At 42.5% G+C, this 16,424-nt stretch overlaps 1 protein-coding gene across 14 annotated transcripts in view; it reads left to right on the top strand.

Annotated features, from left to right (window-relative positions):
- The window catches only part of LOC145505851 (protein argonaute-1), a 56,754-nt gene that overhangs the window by 29,574 nt on the left and 10,756 nt on the right, over positions 1-16,424 (top strand). For 8 of the 14 annotated variants that reach the window (XM_081488922.1, XM_081488918.1, XM_081488919.1 and 5 more), the window contains 10 exons: positions 275-395; positions 842-1,023; positions 1,423-1,559; positions 1,784-1,918; positions 2,141-2,228; positions 2,885-3,032; positions 6,802-6,921; positions 7,278-7,400; positions 7,536-7,669; positions 10,891-11,075. In XM_081488922.1, the coding sequence (XP_081345048.1) occupies positions 291-395; positions 842-1,023; positions 1,423-1,559; positions 1,784-1,918; positions 2,141-2,228; positions 2,885-3,032; positions 6,802-6,921; positions 7,278-7,400; positions 7,536-7,669; positions 10,891-11,075 (1,357 nt within the window). In that variant the 5' untranslated portion in view covers positions 275-290. Of the gene's footprint in view, positions 1-274; positions 396-841; positions 1,024-1,340; positions 1,560-1,783; positions 1,919-2,140; positions 2,229-2,884; positions 3,033-6,801; positions 6,922-7,277; positions 7,410-7,535; positions 7,670-10,890; positions 11,076-16,424 lie in introns of all 14 variants that reach the window. The other 6 variants (XM_081488917.1, XM_081488911.1, XM_081488909.1 and 3 more) reach the window with 2 other exon arrangements.

Here is a 16,424-nt window from a genome sequence, read left to right as displayed (position 1 = left end):
GCCTTGGTGATCCAAGGACCAAAAATACCACCTGACAGCACGTTAGAGATGTAGACTATCAGACTTAGCTCTAAATCTACTGAGTCAGAATCCGCATTTTATATCTCCAGGTGATTCATATGAAGCTTGAGAAGCACTGTTAGAGAGATTAGTAGCTGGTAGGACAGAATTAGTAGCTGGTAGGTAGACGGGACATTGCCTGGACTTTCAGTTACTTCCAGGAACTTGAAACGGTGGTCTTGCAGCTTCCCCTGGCCTTTCCCATTCTCCTTAGGGAAGTGGTGGAATACATGGTCCAGCATTTCAAGCCTCAGATCTTTGGTGACCGCAAGCCCGTGTATGACGGAAAGAAGAACATTTACACGGTCACAGCGCTGCCCATTGGCAATGAACGGGTAAGGCTGGGAGTCATGCTGGACCTGTGTCACGGGCCTGGGGAGGGACAGAGCTCAAGTAAGCCTATTTGGAATCTGGCGTCCAGAGATCCCTTTCATTGTTTGTGCCGAGAAAGTGTGTCTTAGGTTGAGGGATGGGTAGACGCTTGTGTTTATTTAGCCTTCTGCATGTCTGTCTGTGTCCCAAACAGACTGAGATTAGACTTAAAATAGACCTAAAGGGCTTCCTACTAAGTGTGGTTGAGAGGGACAGAGAGATACACTGAGCCAAGGTGGCTGGAGACTTAGGGGCTGGATTTACTCAGAAGTCTTCATCGTGAGTCCTTATCAGCCTCAGAAGCAGATTCTTGGCAAATCTTAGGGGTTAGGGACAGTAGGGGCAGGGCAAGAAACATTGACTTGTGGGAAAGCATTGGAAGTCTTTCACTCCTTTCTCTTTCCTGAAGGTTGACTTTGAGGTGACAATCCCTGGGGAAGGGAAGGATCGAATCTTCAAAGTCTCCATCAAGTGGCTGGCTATTGTGAGCTGGCGCATGCTGCATGAAGCCTTGGTCAGTGGCCAGATCCCTGTTCCCCTGGAGTCTGTGCAAGCCCTGGATGTAGCCATGAGGCACCTGGCATCCATGAGGTACTTGGTGTAGTTACTATCTGGGCTACTAGTGGCGGCAGGAGTGTATGGGAGGAGGAGGGAAATGAGCATATATTTTAAGGTCCCACAGTATGCCTTTCAAATAAAAAATTCTTTGAAACCCTACCGTATGCCAGGCAAGTGTGCATATACATTTAGGTGGTACAAAGCTTTGGCCCTGTCCCTTTTAGTTATTTTTGGACCTCACCCCATCTGTCTCTGCAGGGCAGAAAAAGGGTAGAGTCTTGTACAAGGTCAGTCACACAGCTAGTAAAAGATGAGAGCTGGAATTAAAGCCCTGGTGTCCTGCCTTCCAGGCCAGGGCTCCTCCGTGCCCAGGATGCCTCACAGGGTGGGGGCCTGTGCCCGAGGGACCAGTTCTCTGCCTGTCCCTGCCAGGTACACCCCTGTGGGCCGCTCCTTCTTCTCACCGCCTGAGGGCTACTACCACCCGCTGGGGGGTGGGCGCGAGGTCTGGTTCGGCTTTCACCAGTCTGTGCGCCCTGCCATGTGGAAGATGATGCTCAACATTGATGGTGAGTGGGGAGAGCTATGGAGCCAGGGGCACCCTTAGTCCAGTGACCACACTCCCAGCCTCATCCCTCCCAGCTCTGTAACCACACTCCTAGTCTAACCCCTGCAGCCCTGGGAGCCCTCCCCCGTCCCTATACCCTATGAGGAAGAGGGTGTAAAGTGCAGTGCCTCCCTTTATTCTGAAAGACAGAATCTGAGTTGAGCTGTACCTACCCTGTCCCCACAGTCTCAGCCACTGCCTTCTACAAGGCACAGCCAGTGATTGAGTTCATGTGTGAGGTGCTCGACATCAGGAACATAGATGAGCAGCCCAAAGCCCTCACGGACTCTCAGCGCGTGCGCTTCACCAAGGAGATCAAGGGTGAGGACCCATCCAGGTGGGGAGGGGGATCAGTGCTCCTTCCTCGTATGCGCTTCACCAAGGAGATCAAGGGTGAGGACCCAACCAGGTGGGGAGGGGGATCAGTGCTACTTTCTCTTTAGTTCTAAAAGGAAATCCCCTTGGGATATATTCAGGCGAGAGGCCAAGCCTGGGCACATGAGCAACCTTTTCCAACTCTGACAAGCAGTGTGTATATCCCAGGCCTGAAGGTGGAAGTGACCCACTGTGGACAGATGAAGAGGAAATACCGTGTGTGTAATGTTACCCGCCGCCCTGCCAGCCATCAGACGTAAGTTGATGGGGCTGCTAAGCCATACCACTGGTGGAAGAGGGCCGATATTTCAACATACTCTGTTCACACTCTCCATCCCCGCACCTGGCCCTGAGGATGAGCTCTGTTTTTGAAGATAAGCTGTAGGAATTTGGCATCCCTCCCCTAACCTTCCCAGATCCATTGATAGATACTCTCCCTACTATTTTTACCTTCATGGGCTCTACCTTTCCTTCTTGGACTTTTACTGTAGAGCAAGTATCTTTCCCTGTCTTGTTTCTCAGTTCTGTAAATGTTGAAATCTCTCTGAACTTCCTCCTGAAAAAGAAAGCTGAGATCCTGGGTTAGACCTTGGGGAAAGTTGTCACTGATTTCGTCTAAAATCTCCACTTCAGACTGTGCTGGACCATGAGTGACTACTGTGTGTCAGACTTCACGCTCAACATTAGAAATACAGATGAGTCAGATATGATCTGACCATTGTATAACTTGTCTTTCAAATCTTTGGCTTCACTCTTGGAGCCCTGTGTTGCCTCTGCTTTCCCGTGAGGGGCAGGAGTGCTCAAAGAGGCTGGAAACAGATGAAGTCAGGTCTGGCACTGTGCATGGTTATAGGTCTAGAAAGGTGTTATTGAATGCTGGACTATGACACCTCTTTCCCTTCCCCCAAACAGGTTTCCTCTGCAGCTGGAGAGTGGACAGACTGTGGAGTGCACAGTGGCCCAGTATTTCAAGCAGAAATATAACCTGCAGCTCAAGTATCCCCACCTGCCTTGCCTGCAAGTTGGCCAGGAGCAAAAGCATACCTACCTGCCCCTAGAGGTGAGGCTGCCAAGTAATGGCCGGGCTGGGGAACAAGCATTGTACCTGCACACAGATTGTCAGAGGTCTGTTCTTCCATTTATAGTCTCATCATTTTAAGGCTTGGAAAAGTGATGTTCTGAGAGGTCATTCTGTGAAACGCAGTCATCATTCTTAACTGCTGAATTCTTTACTTATCCTCCGTCCTGCTCTCATGGTTTTTCAGGACTGCCAGGCAGAGGCGAAGCTGTATGTATTTACTGTTTAATAAGTAATTAGTCCACTCAGGAGAGAGGTTTCAGATACCCACATGCACGTCCTTTATTTATTTATTATTTCATTTTTGTATGGCTTTATTTATAGTTGACATACAATAAACTGCACATTTTAAGTGTACCATTTGATGCGTTTTGACATATGTATTCATGAAGCCATCACTACAATAAAGATAATGAACACTCTAAGATACACTCATGTCCTCTTAATTTCTCTTTCCCTATATGGAGCTGGGAATCCTAAATAACCTAAAGATACAAATGTACTTTATTTTACAGAAAATGGAGGTGAATGTTAACCTGTAATGGGAATCCTATCTCCCCAGTCATCAATATGTTCCTTTTGAAAAAGTTCTAACCAAGATTTGTCATATTTTTGTGCTTCAGCCAACCTTTGAAATTCTGCAATTAAAGAAGGAATAGTAATGCTTTTTAAGTCATAGAATGCAAATGAAGAACCACTAGTCTTTGGTTTGCTATACACTAGCCATAATGTTTAGGGCTTCCCTGTTGGCAGCCAGAATGTCTACTGAGAACCTACCTCTGACTGCTTCATTGTCTAGTCCAATGCTGCTCAAAGTGTGGTCAGCAGACCAAGAGCATAGTTATTACCTGAGAGCTTGTTTGAAATGCAGAATCTCAGGTTCCACCTAGACTTGGTTTATCAGTATCTCTTTTTACAGAATCCAAAGGTTCTGTCAAATATGAACATTTATGTTGAAGAAGCACTAGCCTAGATTACTGTCTTACTCTGTTCTAGCAGTGGGAGTCAGATATCTGGGACCTAAGCCTTCTGTGAGTTTTTGGGATTTCAGAACTAACCAGAGGAAATTAGACTGAAGGGAGAAAGAAGAGAGCCCCAAACCCAAGAACTCTTACATAATTAATAGCTGCTGATACGTAGAAAATGAGATGAGGACAGCATATTCTCTGAGATGTAAGCATAAGTCTTTAGGGGCAGTTCCAGCTAAGTAGATAGGCTTTAGGTAATATCTGCTGCAAGCTGAGATCTGTTAGCAAATTGACATGATTTCTGTTTAAACAATAGTTTCCATGGTGAATAACTTATATAATGACATACTTTGATTTTTACTGTTGCTTGTTTATTTAACAAATATTTATTGAGCTCCTACTAAAGTCATATACTCCTAGATGCCAGGAAGGACAAGAGAGGCAGGGTGCTTACTGTCATGGAGCTTAAAATCTAGAAGGGGGAGATAGACAAATAAGATAGTTTCAGATGGTGGTAAGTGCCATAAGGTTAAGGGGACAGTCATAAAGTGGAGGGGGTTGGAGATTCACTTTAGTTTCTGTGGTCAGGGAAGGCTTCTTTTAGGAGACATTTGAGCTGAGTCCCAAATTATGAGATAGAACCAATCTTTTAACAACCTGAAGGAAGAACCTTTCAGGCGTGAGTTTAATAGCAAGTACGTAGGCAGCAGAGAGCTTGGATGTTCTTGAGAGAGACAGAAGGACATAGTGACTGGCATGTAGTTTATGAGGAGAAAAGTAGGAGATGATTTTGGAGAGAGATACAGGGTCAAATCATATAGGCTATTGTAGGTGATATATTTTTTTCAGAATAGCTTTATTGAGACATAATTTGCATCCCATAAAGTTTTCCCTCTTAAAATGTACAATTCAGTGGTTTTTAGTGTATTCACAGAGTTACATAACCATTACCATTGTGTGATTCTAAAGCATTTTCATCAACCCCCAAAGAAAGACCACACCCATTAATAGTCACCATTCCTTCTATCCTCTGCACTAGCCCCTACTAATCTCTAATCTGCTTCTGTCTCTATGGATTTGTCTATCCTGGACATTTCATATAAATGAAATTATATAATACGTGGCCTTCTTAAACTGGCCAATTTCACTTAGCATAATGTCTTCAAGGTTCATCTATGTTGTAGCGTATGTCAGAACTCCCTTTTTAAGGTTGAATAATATTTCCATGTAGGTATGTAACACATTTTGTTTATCCATTCATTTATTGATGGATACTTGGGTTGCTTTCACCTTCTAGCTATTATGAATAATGCTGCTGTGAAGATAGATGTACAGATATTTGTTCTAGTCCCTGCTTTCGTTTCTTTTGAGAACATACCCAGAAGCGGAATTACTGGATCATATGGTAATTCTGTGTATAATTTTTTGAGGACTCAAGATGCTGTTTTCCATATAGGTGTACCGTTTTACATTCCCACAAGGAATCCAGTTTCTCCACATCTCGGCTTTTTTTCCCTAGTATTGATTTTGTAATTGAAATTATCTGCACCTTTAAATTGCCTTCAAGAGAGCAACCTCACAAATTTTAACAATTCTGGGTTTTCATTAAGTAGACTAATGTGTATTCTTTGAAATACAGAGTTTAAGGGTAGGTGACCTTGTCCTGGTTTTGCCTGTCATTGTTTACCATGAACTCTGGAAATTAGGCAGAGAATCAGTACTTGGAGTGTTGGCCCAATGGGAGCAAGTTTTACATTTCATTTCATCTCAGTCCTCACAACAGCTTCAAGAGACAGCTAGTGTTTTTTCCTGTGACTAAAATTAAAGAAGCAGAGTCTTAGAGTGGTTAAGAGTCCTGCCCAAGGTAACATCATCTAGAATTGGCAAAGCTGGACTTCAAACTCAAGTCTTCCAAACCTGTTGTTTCTCTCTCCTCTGCCAAAAGGCTTCCTGTTCACAGCTTCCTGAATATCATATATATTCAGGAAGCAATAGAATGGAAATCTTGTATATCCCTAGAATGTCTTTTCTGGTCTCCATTGTGTTCTCTTAGGCCCAGTACAGAGGGACCATGTGGTAAGATGTTCCTCATACCAGCAGAGGACACTGTGAGTCAACAGAGACAGTGATTTCTGTAGTCCAAGGGCTCAGCAATCATCTGTATACTGGGGCTTAAGAACTAACCAGGTCTAGTTCTCCTGGTGTGTTGCAGAATGGAACAGCCAGCTGCCTGCTGCCATCTAAGAATCCAGTTTGTGTATAGTGAGTTTTCTTAGTATTCAAAAAAGTTCTAGGTTGGTCCTTTGGTAGATAATAATTTATGCTACAACTTACTAAGTGTTTGGGGATGGCAACCCACTCCAGTATTCTTGCCTGGAGAATCCCATGGACAGAGGAACCTGGCAGGCTACAGACCATGGGATTGCAAAAGTCGTGCACGACTTAGTGACTAAACCACCACCACTGAGTGTTTACTATGTTCAGAACGGTACTTGGTTCTTTAAGTGCGTTATTTTATTTAGTCTCCAAACAATTGTTACTGTTCTCTGTGTTTAACGTATGAGCCCTGAACCCACATCTGGCTCTGGATCCTAAGCCCTTAATTACAGATTGGCTATATAGACTTTTGTATTGCACATGAATGTTTTCTAACTTACCTGTCTGTGAACAAGAGATTTTGTAGTTCATTTCTCAGGACTGGCAGCCAGGGCCTGTCTGTGGGGCTCTGGGTACAGGGTAGACTCTACTCAAGCCAGTGCTTCCTGTTCTTCTCGTTTCCTTAGGTCTGTAACATTGTGGCTGGGCAGCGCTGCATTAAGAAGCTGACTGACAACCAGACTTCAACCATGATAAAGGCTACCGCTAGATCCGCCCCAGACAGACAAGAGGAGATTAGCCGCCTGGTCAGTGAGGATGCAGAGAAACGTGTGCTTGGTTGCTCAGTGATGGAAGTCCCTGGTAGCAAGTAGATGCTTTTCTGTCTTGGCAGGACTCGTAGAAAAACAAGTCTGGATTGGTTACCTAAGACTGCTCTTGCTTCTTGACCCTGTAGCTGCTTTGCTTCCTATCTCTTTTTTTCTCCTGTATTACTTCCCTGTGTTATCTGCTCCCACTTGCCTCATCTTCCACTTTCTCCCCCTTTCTAGGGATATTCCTTACCAGCCTCAGCTGCTCTTCAGGGCTTTCTGCTTGGGACCGGGAGGGTGAGCAGTATTGCCAAGCTACTGCTCTCCTGAGATCCCCTTCTTTTGTCTTGCAGATGAAGAATGCCAGCTACAATCTAGATCCCTACATCCAGGAATTTGGGATCAAGGTGAAGGATGACATGACGGAGGTGACGGGACGAGTGCTGCCGGCGCCCATCTTGCAGTATGGCGGCCGGGTGAGCAGGGTCAGGGCCAGACAATGTCTCTGGGGCTTATGGGGGGAGGTTGGGTTTTACAGCCAGTGGCTTTTGCTCCCCTACCCACCTGGCTCTATTGAAGCTCACCTGGGCACCCCCTCTGCCTATCCCCAGAACCGGGCCATTGCCACACCCAATCAGGGTGTCTGGGACATGCGGGGGAAACAGTTCTACAATGGCATTGAGATCAAAGTCTGGGCCATCGCCTGCTTCGCACCCCAAAAACAGTGTCGAGAAGAAGTGCTCAAGTAAGGAGGTTGAGTGTATGGGTGGAAAGGTGGGAATGACCCTAGAGTTGCCTAAATTCCTCTACTCCCAAGGGGCCAAGATTTGCTCTGTAGTCTGCTTTTTTCTGACTTTTGACTCTGCCCCCTGTGCTATCTGGCTTAAACTTTTCCCTGCTTCTTTTCTGTCCCTCTGTGGTCAGGAGTCTTGATAAGGAGCCATATCTGTGTCAGAGATAATTTCAGGACGTGAACCTCCTAAGGAAGACCTGAATTGTCTTATTGTTACAATATTTAGCATGGGTAGTAAATAGTAGTAGTGATGACTATAATATTTATGCTGACATTGTACCTAATTTTATGTTCTCTTATTTCATCTTCACAGTGAGTAGTGGTGGTATTTCCATTTTCAGGAGACTGAGGCTCAAAGAGGTTAAGTAACTTTTACAAGGTTTGCATTATCAAAGTGTCAAATTGGGGGCAAATCAGATCTGAAGCTTCAGGGCTTGTAGTGCTAATTAGAAATAAAAGTTCAGCTGGTACTCTGATCTGTCCTTTCCTATGGACAGAATTTGTTCGGTTGGGTCCAAGTGACCTGAATTAGGTGAACATGAGTTATAAGGGTCTCTGAGCCACCTATGGCTGAGTAGCTGGGAGTAGATGAGTTCAGCTGGTACTCTGATCTGTCCTTTCCTATGGACAGAATTTGTTCGGTTGGGTCCAAGTGACCTGAATTAGGTGAACATGAGTTATAAGGGTCTCTGAGCCACCTATGGCTGAGTAGCTGGGAGTAGATGACAGCAACGAAGAAAGTGAGATAGCCAAGTGGCTTAAAGGAATCAGTTAGGGGAGTAATGGTCTTGAATGAGTGAGTGAATAAGGGAAGAAATCACTGACCCTCCCTCTGCAGTCTTCTTTTTTATTTTTCAAATACCACAAAATTTACCCATTAGAAGTATGCAGTTCAGTTCCTGCTGTCCTTTGAAGTGCTGGTTCTTTGTTTCCTCTGGATCTGGAGTAAGGTCAGTGCATTCTGGAGCTGAGAAAGAATCAGTGGGGCTGACCACTTTGGGCAGTGATGAGAATCAGTAGAGATGTGTGCCCTGGTGGGTTCACCTGACCTTGGGATTTTCATAAGAATTGGTCACAGCAGCCCCTGATGAATGTGGAGACTGTGGCCCTCCTTCTCCCCTCACAGATGCACAGCTACCTCCATCACAATTATAGTTCTCTTAAATGAGTATCTCTTACCTCCTTTCCTGAGTCTTGGGATTTTGGCTCCATTTAGGCCTGCTCTTAGCCCTGTGGAGGGCTGCTTTCTTAACCAGTATTAGAAGGGCTCTCAGCTCTGTGCCTTGTGTCGCCTTGTCGGTTGCTCTACTCTGGGTATGTTTCTCTCTCATTCTCATGTCTTTCCCCTGTCCCGTTCTTTTGAGAAGCAATTTGTTTGGATATTTTGGGGCACGGAAATTTATAAACGTAGAATCTTTGATTTGGAAGTAGTCGGTTCATCAGACAACAACCTTCTTGCAGTGATCTCTGGATTCAGGGGTTAATATGTGACTTGTATACCTGGGCCAGTTGCTTGTATGGTCCTGGGCTAAAGATTGAAGATTTGGGAGTTTTCGGCTGTGCCAGTGGATGAGATTGTCTATGGAAAATGTGCATAGTGAACAGAGGCTGAAAATAGAATCCACAAAAACTAGAAAGGAAATAGAACAAAGTTCCTACATGTGTATGAAGGAATGGGATCCAGAGCACAGGAAAAGCCATCATTTCCACTGAGACATAAGGGGAAGAGATGAAGATGGCCATGGAGGTAGAGAAATTGGTAATTGGGGATGGATAAGGGAGTCCTAGGGTCAACCTTCAGAATTTTTCTTCTGGCTAAAGAGGCCCTGTTACCTCAGCTGTGTCACTTTTAGGACAAGATTTTAAGACATTCCCTATCCTAGAGTTCTCTCAACACTTTGTGGCCCCCAGCACTGGACATAATATCCCAAGTGTGATCTGGTAATAGAAGATAGGGAATACCACTTGCCTTGAAGTAGAGACCCACTTATTAATGGAAGCTAGTTAACACATTGGCTTTTTTAATAGCTATGCTGTAGTTGTATGCAAAGCAGAGAAGTGGAAGAAACACTCTTAGTAGTCCTTCAGAGCCCTGGCACTTTGTTACATGAAATGATAGATTGTATTTTTTATTCTAATGTTTATTTGAAAAACTTGAAAAAATAGAGTAATGTGGAAAACATCCATGTGTCTGTCATCCAGAGTATTGTCATGTTTATTTTATCCTTTTTAAAAAGTAAATAAAATATTTCAGATAAATTTGACAGTCCTTTATATCCTCCGTTCTAGTTCCATTTCTCCTTTCTGATGCAGTCACTTTCTTGAATTACTGTAACCTTTCTATCCAGTTTATATATGTTATTTACCTATATAAGTGGTTTAAAATTTTACACAACTGTGTTGTACTGTATTAATCTCATGGTTTTTGTTTTTATTTTTTAACTGATTGAAAAAAATTATTTTCTCCCTGCATAGGTTTTTAAACCCATCTTATTGATATGCTATATAATAACATCCCTTAAACAATTGCTTTTATTCTCTATTTGTACATTGTTGTTTTTCATCTAAATGCAGATTTTTCACAAATTGAATTTCCTACTGCTCCTTTCAGTCTGTCATATTTATGTACCTTGATTTTTTTTTAAAAAATCTATTGCATATGTACCCTCTTTTCTAACTTTGTCTTCCTTTCTTAGGGTAAAGCTCTAAAGCCAAAAGAAAGAAGCTTGTTTAATTATTTGTTCTCAGGCTTCAAACAACCTGTAGGGGAGGAGGGGGTACATTTTTTTCCAAGCATCTCCTGTGCTCTGATCACTGTTGGAAGCTCATTTGTTTTAATTTGAGCCAAGAGGCCTTCCTCTTGGACATCTTCCTATTGCTCTAGACTTAAAACACAGGAACCAGCTGCTTGAGTGGGACAGGTGGGAGACTTCGAGAATTCCCATTTTTCTGGGCTCCCTCAGCTCTCTGTTTATACCATTGAACACTTAGCGAGTCGGGCCTTGTTCTACCCAACTATAAATGTGGTTTTTACACTAGATGTGATGATGTCTCATTCCTCATAGAATCTGTTAGTGCTTGTGGTAGTGCTGGGGACCTACGATGGAGGTGTTGGGTTAGAAGTATTCCAGTGGGACTTACTGCCTCTTGTCGTGACCATGCTTGTGCTGCAGGAACTTCACGGACCAGCTGCGCAAGATTTCCAAGGATGCAGGGATGCCCATCCAGGGCCAGCCTTGCTTCTGCAAGTACGCGCAGGGGGCAGACAGTGTGGAGCCCATGTTCCGGCATCTCAAGAACACCTACTCAGGGCTGCAGCTCATTATCGTCATCCTGCCTGGGAAGACGCCAGTGTATGGTACAGTTCTCTTGGAGTAGTGATTACAGTGATAGGACTCTTCTCAGGGTGGCTCCCTGGAAGATCCTAGGGATGGCTCAGTGTGGGTTCTTGGTCCTAGCCAGAGCTGGTCTTTAGTGTCAGTGCTCCTCTTAGAGGACAAATATCAGCTTGTATGAGCCAGTCAGTCACCTCTGATCCTGCTACCTGCTCACCCTCCCTTTCAGTAGCATTTACGGCAGTCCTCTGTGTGCTGGTGTTTATGCCAGGCTAAGCTGGGCCAGATGCAGAGAGAGGTCAGTCCAGATTCCTGTCCTTAGGACTGCATTGTCTGTCAGGCCACAGGGCAGCACACCCAAGCAGAACTTGTGGTGGTTCTGTTGGTGTTCCATTGCTGGAAATGACTTAGACTTTTTGAGAAGTTTTCCTCTCTTTTAAGAACGGGAATGACTATATCCATCTCTGACTCAGTGTTTCTCTCTCACTTTTTTTTCCCGCCTTCTCCAGCTCTCCTCTTCAAATGGAGAGCTGTCTCTCCTCTGATCTTATTCAGCCCACGTGTACTCTTTGTTTCTCCTCCATCCTGCTACCTTTGGGACACTGTAATCCTCAAACATCTTTAGAGTACATTACCACAGTCATGTCATCTTCTTTAGTTTTTCTCTTCCTATTTTCTTGCTTTTCTTCAAGGGAAAAAAAAAACTTGAAGAGTTTTTAAATGTGTTCTGTACATTTTCTCCCCCCCTACTTCCTCACCAGCCACTTACTGCTTAGCTTTTCTCATTTATCTTACCTCTTCCAGTCTCTTCAACCTTCTCTGCAGAGGGTCACCAATGACCTTTCTCCTCTTGACTTCTTGATACTTTCTCCTGTCTCGCCTTAATTGTTTTTGTCATTACCAGGAATGCCTGGCACTTTCCAGAATTCTGTACTTTGCCCTCTTTCTCTCTCTCTTCATTCTAGTGAAATTCTCATACATTTCAGTTGTTTCAGTCATCAACTATTGTTAGATGTTATCATGTATTATTAAAATCTTCATTCAACACTTGATCTCTCTGCAGTCCTATCTCTTTCTTTGACTTTTCTTCCTTCCACAAGAGTTTATTGATCACCTACTGTGTATGAAAAGAAACGCTGATAGATCCTGAATACATTTGTGGATAAGACAGTTGTGCCTTCTGCTCTTATAAAGTGTTTTGGTGAACTGTCTGTTGTCTTCTCTGTCTACCAGTAAGCCCTTCTCTTTACTTTTCTCTTCTGCATTGGTATCACAATTGCTTCTGGGTACCTTTATCCAAACTTTGGGGGCAGTCTGTCTTCTCTTTGCTTACCGCTAATGCTATTTTTTTTATACAGTGTTAAGATGTATTCCCTATTTGCCACCCATTTTTCTCAATTTAATTCTAACGTTTCTTAAGTCTTTCTTGTATAGATTACTGGATGAGACTTTTTGTGATGGTACTCTCAAAAAAAAAAAAACCTTCATTAGTCCCCATTCACAAAATAGAAGTTTTTTGGAGCCCTGATCTTAGTTGAACCTTTTCAGCTTCATATTGTACATGTCTTTGCTACATATACCAGAAAAATCACTTGTTCTGGAATTAGACAGAGCTGGATTTTAATCCTGACTCTGCCAGTTTACTGTCTTAGTCAGGTTACCTAACCTTTCTCAGCCTCATTAATTAATTGTATAAAAGACAGCATCTAACACAGTGCCTATGACCTAGTAGATGCTCTCTAAATGTGCATTCCTTCTGTGCTTTCCAGTGTCTGGTTTTGCTTAACATCATTTGCCTTTGCCTGGAATATCTAAATACTTTTTTTTTGTTTTATTTGCTCTTAGTAGTATGTGTATTTTTCCAGTAGGACAGCGTTTTGGTTAGGTTTCATACCGGATAATGCCACCTTGCAAGGAGTAATTCCAATTTCCTCACACGCAAATCATCATGTCATTGGTCTAAATGTAATACAGATTAACAGCAAAATAGAAGCAAGCAAGCACAACTTCTAACGCCTGGAAATCAGAAGCTCTTAATTATTTAGTCTTTTTTCCTTCCAAGCAGGTATTTATTGAGAGCCTACCATGCGTTGGCCATTTCTTGGTGCTAGGACTTCAGCAGCAAGACAGAATTGTGCCCTGAGGAGTTTACATTGCAGTCGAGGAGCAAGACGAGAAGTGCTATGAAGAAAGGGTAAAGGCGTAAAGGAAGTAGAGGAAGGATAAGGTGATAGAAAGAGGTGGACTGTGATTTTAGGTTAGAATGTCTACTCTTTTTATGCCCCACCTTGCCCTTAAAATTCTCTCTATCCTTCAAATTCTAATTTGAATGTACTTATTCCTGGAAGTTTTCTCTTGTCATCCTACCTAGAAGATTAACTGGTCTCTTTCTGGATTCATCTAGAAATTGCATCAGGTTGCTGATCAACTAATTGTTTTGAGCATGGAATGGATCTGATTCTGCTCAAAATCTTCCTCCGTCTGTACATACATACCCAAGGTAGAGCTTTCCACTGACATGATACTCAGTACTTATGAAATTTGGTTGCTCTCCAACCCACATCTCTCTTGGGCCTTAAATTGATGTCCCTTGGTTAGAAAATAAGGATGCTTTTTGGGAGACTTGCCTTGAATCCTTAGCCATGTTTCTGGCTCCCTCCATAAAGGGAGGATCCAGTCCTGTTGGCCTCCCTGTGTAGTGCAGTGTGGCACGCTTGGAGAAGTCAGGTGTTACTCCGAGTTCTCCCTACCCTGGGCGCGGTCATGTTACAACCTCTCTCCAGCTTCATACCTCGATTATGACCTTGGGTTTCTTTCACTTACATGTTCTTCTTTGATTATACCACTTAGGTAATGGGGACATTTGACTAGGAATTAAGCCTGCACATAGGAGGAGCCGTCAGATTCTTTGAAAGATCCTTCACTGTCCTTCCTGGGAGGCCAAGTGATAGTCAAAACAAGGTCCACATGCATTATAATTGCCTCAAAAGTATAAAAGAACAGTGTCACATTTCCAGTTCTAATCTGCTAACATGCCTCATCCTGTCCTTAGTATTTTTAACTCCTTCCTCTCCACTAAATTGATACAATTTTTTTAATGTGATTTTTTTATTGAAGTATAATATACATATGAAGATCTATTGTGGTCAATTCAATAAATTCTCACAGAGTGTCACAGCAGGGGTACCTAGTTCTGATAGTAGAACATTACCACAATCCCAGGCTACTAATTGCTACAACTGCCCATCAGTGATAACCACTATTATTTTGGCTTCTAACACCATAGATTTGTTTTGACTGCCTTTGAACTTTATATGAATGGAGTCATATATCATGTACCTTTTTATTCGTCTTGTCTTCTTTCACTCAACATTATGTTTGTTATATTTGTCCGTGTTTAATTGTAGTTTGTTATTGTTTTTCCATTATATGATTTTAACACAGTTTACATGTATTTATCCATTCTACTGTTAATGGACATAATTGGGTTGTTTCAGGCTTTTACTGTTATAAATAATGCTTCAGTGAACATTCCTGTACATGTCCTTTGAATATATGTGCCCATTTCTATTGGGTGTGTAACTAGGAGGGATTTTAAGTATACAGATGTATACTTCCATCAGCAGCAAATGAGAGTTCTAGTTATCTACATCCTTATCAAACTTGGTATTGTCACTTTGATTTTAGCCATTTTTATGGGTGTTTGTTACTACTGCATCATGCTTTTTAATTTGATTTCTCTGGTGATTGATGAGGTTGAGTATCTTTTTATATTTTCATTGGCTGTTTCACTAGCCTCTTTTGACAGGTGCCTGCTCAAGTCTTTCTCCTTTTTTATCGGCTTAGATGTTCTTTATAATTCCTTTATTAAATATTATGTGTACTACACATATCTGTAGCTTGCCTTTTTACTTTTTTAATGGGTTCTTTTGTTGAACAGAAGTTTAAAATTTTAATGTAGTCCTGTTTATCAATATTTTTCCTTTATGGCTAGTACTTTCTGAGTCCTCTTTAAGAAATCCTAAGGTCACGAAGATACTAGTCTGTGTTTTCTTTTAAATGTTTTTTTTAACCTTTCATATTTAGAACTAACTTGTGTTTGCCAGAAACGGCTGTTGCTTTCTCTGTCCCTTGGCAGTGGTTCCTCTTTTGGTGCAAAGCCTAGAATCTCAGCCTCTTGCCCACATCTAGAATCAGCAAATGTACCCAGGGCAAAGCAGCTGCATCAGATGGCTAACCTCTGTGAGATTCTCTTCCTTTCTGGAGTGTTAGCTCTTCCAGTTCTTTTGTCTTAGCACCTCTCTACTGCCTTCAGAAAGATGATTTATGAATTTTATTTGGTTTTCCTGAATGTTCTCAACAGACACTGGTTTCCTTCTGACCATATTGCTTGGAGATAGAAATGATCCCTTAGCTTTTTAAACAGTCTCAAATTTCTCCCATTGAAAATATATCGTACTGTTTATTGATCCCATGTTTCCTCCATGGTATTTGATACTACCAAAAACAATTTTTGCCTCTGTCCACTAATTTTTGCCTTGCTGTCACAAAAATCTGGTCCTTGTTTTACCTGTTAGCAGCATTTGACTTGGTTGAACACTTGTTCCTTCTTGAAACAAGTGGCATTCATGCTGCAACACTGTCTTGATCTTCCTCCTAGATATCTGGATTTTTGTCCTTTGCAGACTCATCTTCTTCCTGTTCTGCAAGTATTGTGAGCTCCTCAAGAATTGAGTTTAAGCCCTCTTCCTTCACTCCGTTCTCTTCCTTGTTGATCTCAAGATCATGTCTTCAATTACTACCTGTACCTAAATATGTCGTATTTTACATCTCCGTTTCAGACTACTCTTGAACTTCCAATTGCTGTACTCAGTTGCCTGATTGATATCCTCACTGGGATGACCAAAAAGCACTTCAAACTCAACATGTTTCAAAAAGAACTTAAGATCTGTCTGTTCTATTACAAAAGTCTAGAAACTCAGAAGTTATCCATAAAAATTATTTTCCCTTACGTAGTCTCTTGAATCTGTTTCTCTACATCCTGACAAGTGCCTTCTTAACCTATCCTCATTTCTTTCCTAGGTGGGTCTAATCGCCACTTTCTTTCTCTCACACGGCAGTTCCTTGGCTCCCCTTTATAGCTGGTGTGACCTTTCAGTTTCTTCAGTTTATGTTTCTGTCACCTATCAGGGTGCATTTTGCCTGCTCTTCCCTTGGCCTGGAACGCTCCCTTCCATGTTCTCTCTCTCTCGTAAGTTCTTTTCTACCTTTAAATTTCAGTTCAGTGAAGAACCCTTTCCTGGCTAAGTTATTACACTACATCATATGCTCTCTGTGTCATAGCTCTGTGAAGTTTCCTGTTGTAGCATTTA

Source organism: Giraffa tippelskirchi, chromosome 5 (genome assembly GCF_054371585.1).
Source record: "Giraffa tippelskirchi isolate mGirTip1 chromosome 5, T2T-mGirTip1v1.2.pri, whole genome shotgun sequence".
In the NCBI taxonomy this organism is placed as follows: Eukaryota; Metazoa; Chordata; class Mammalia; order Artiodactyla; family Giraffidae; genus Giraffa; species Giraffa tippelskirchi.
Note: the sequence above shows the minus strand (reverse complement) of the source record. Positions and strands in the feature narration are given on the sequence as shown.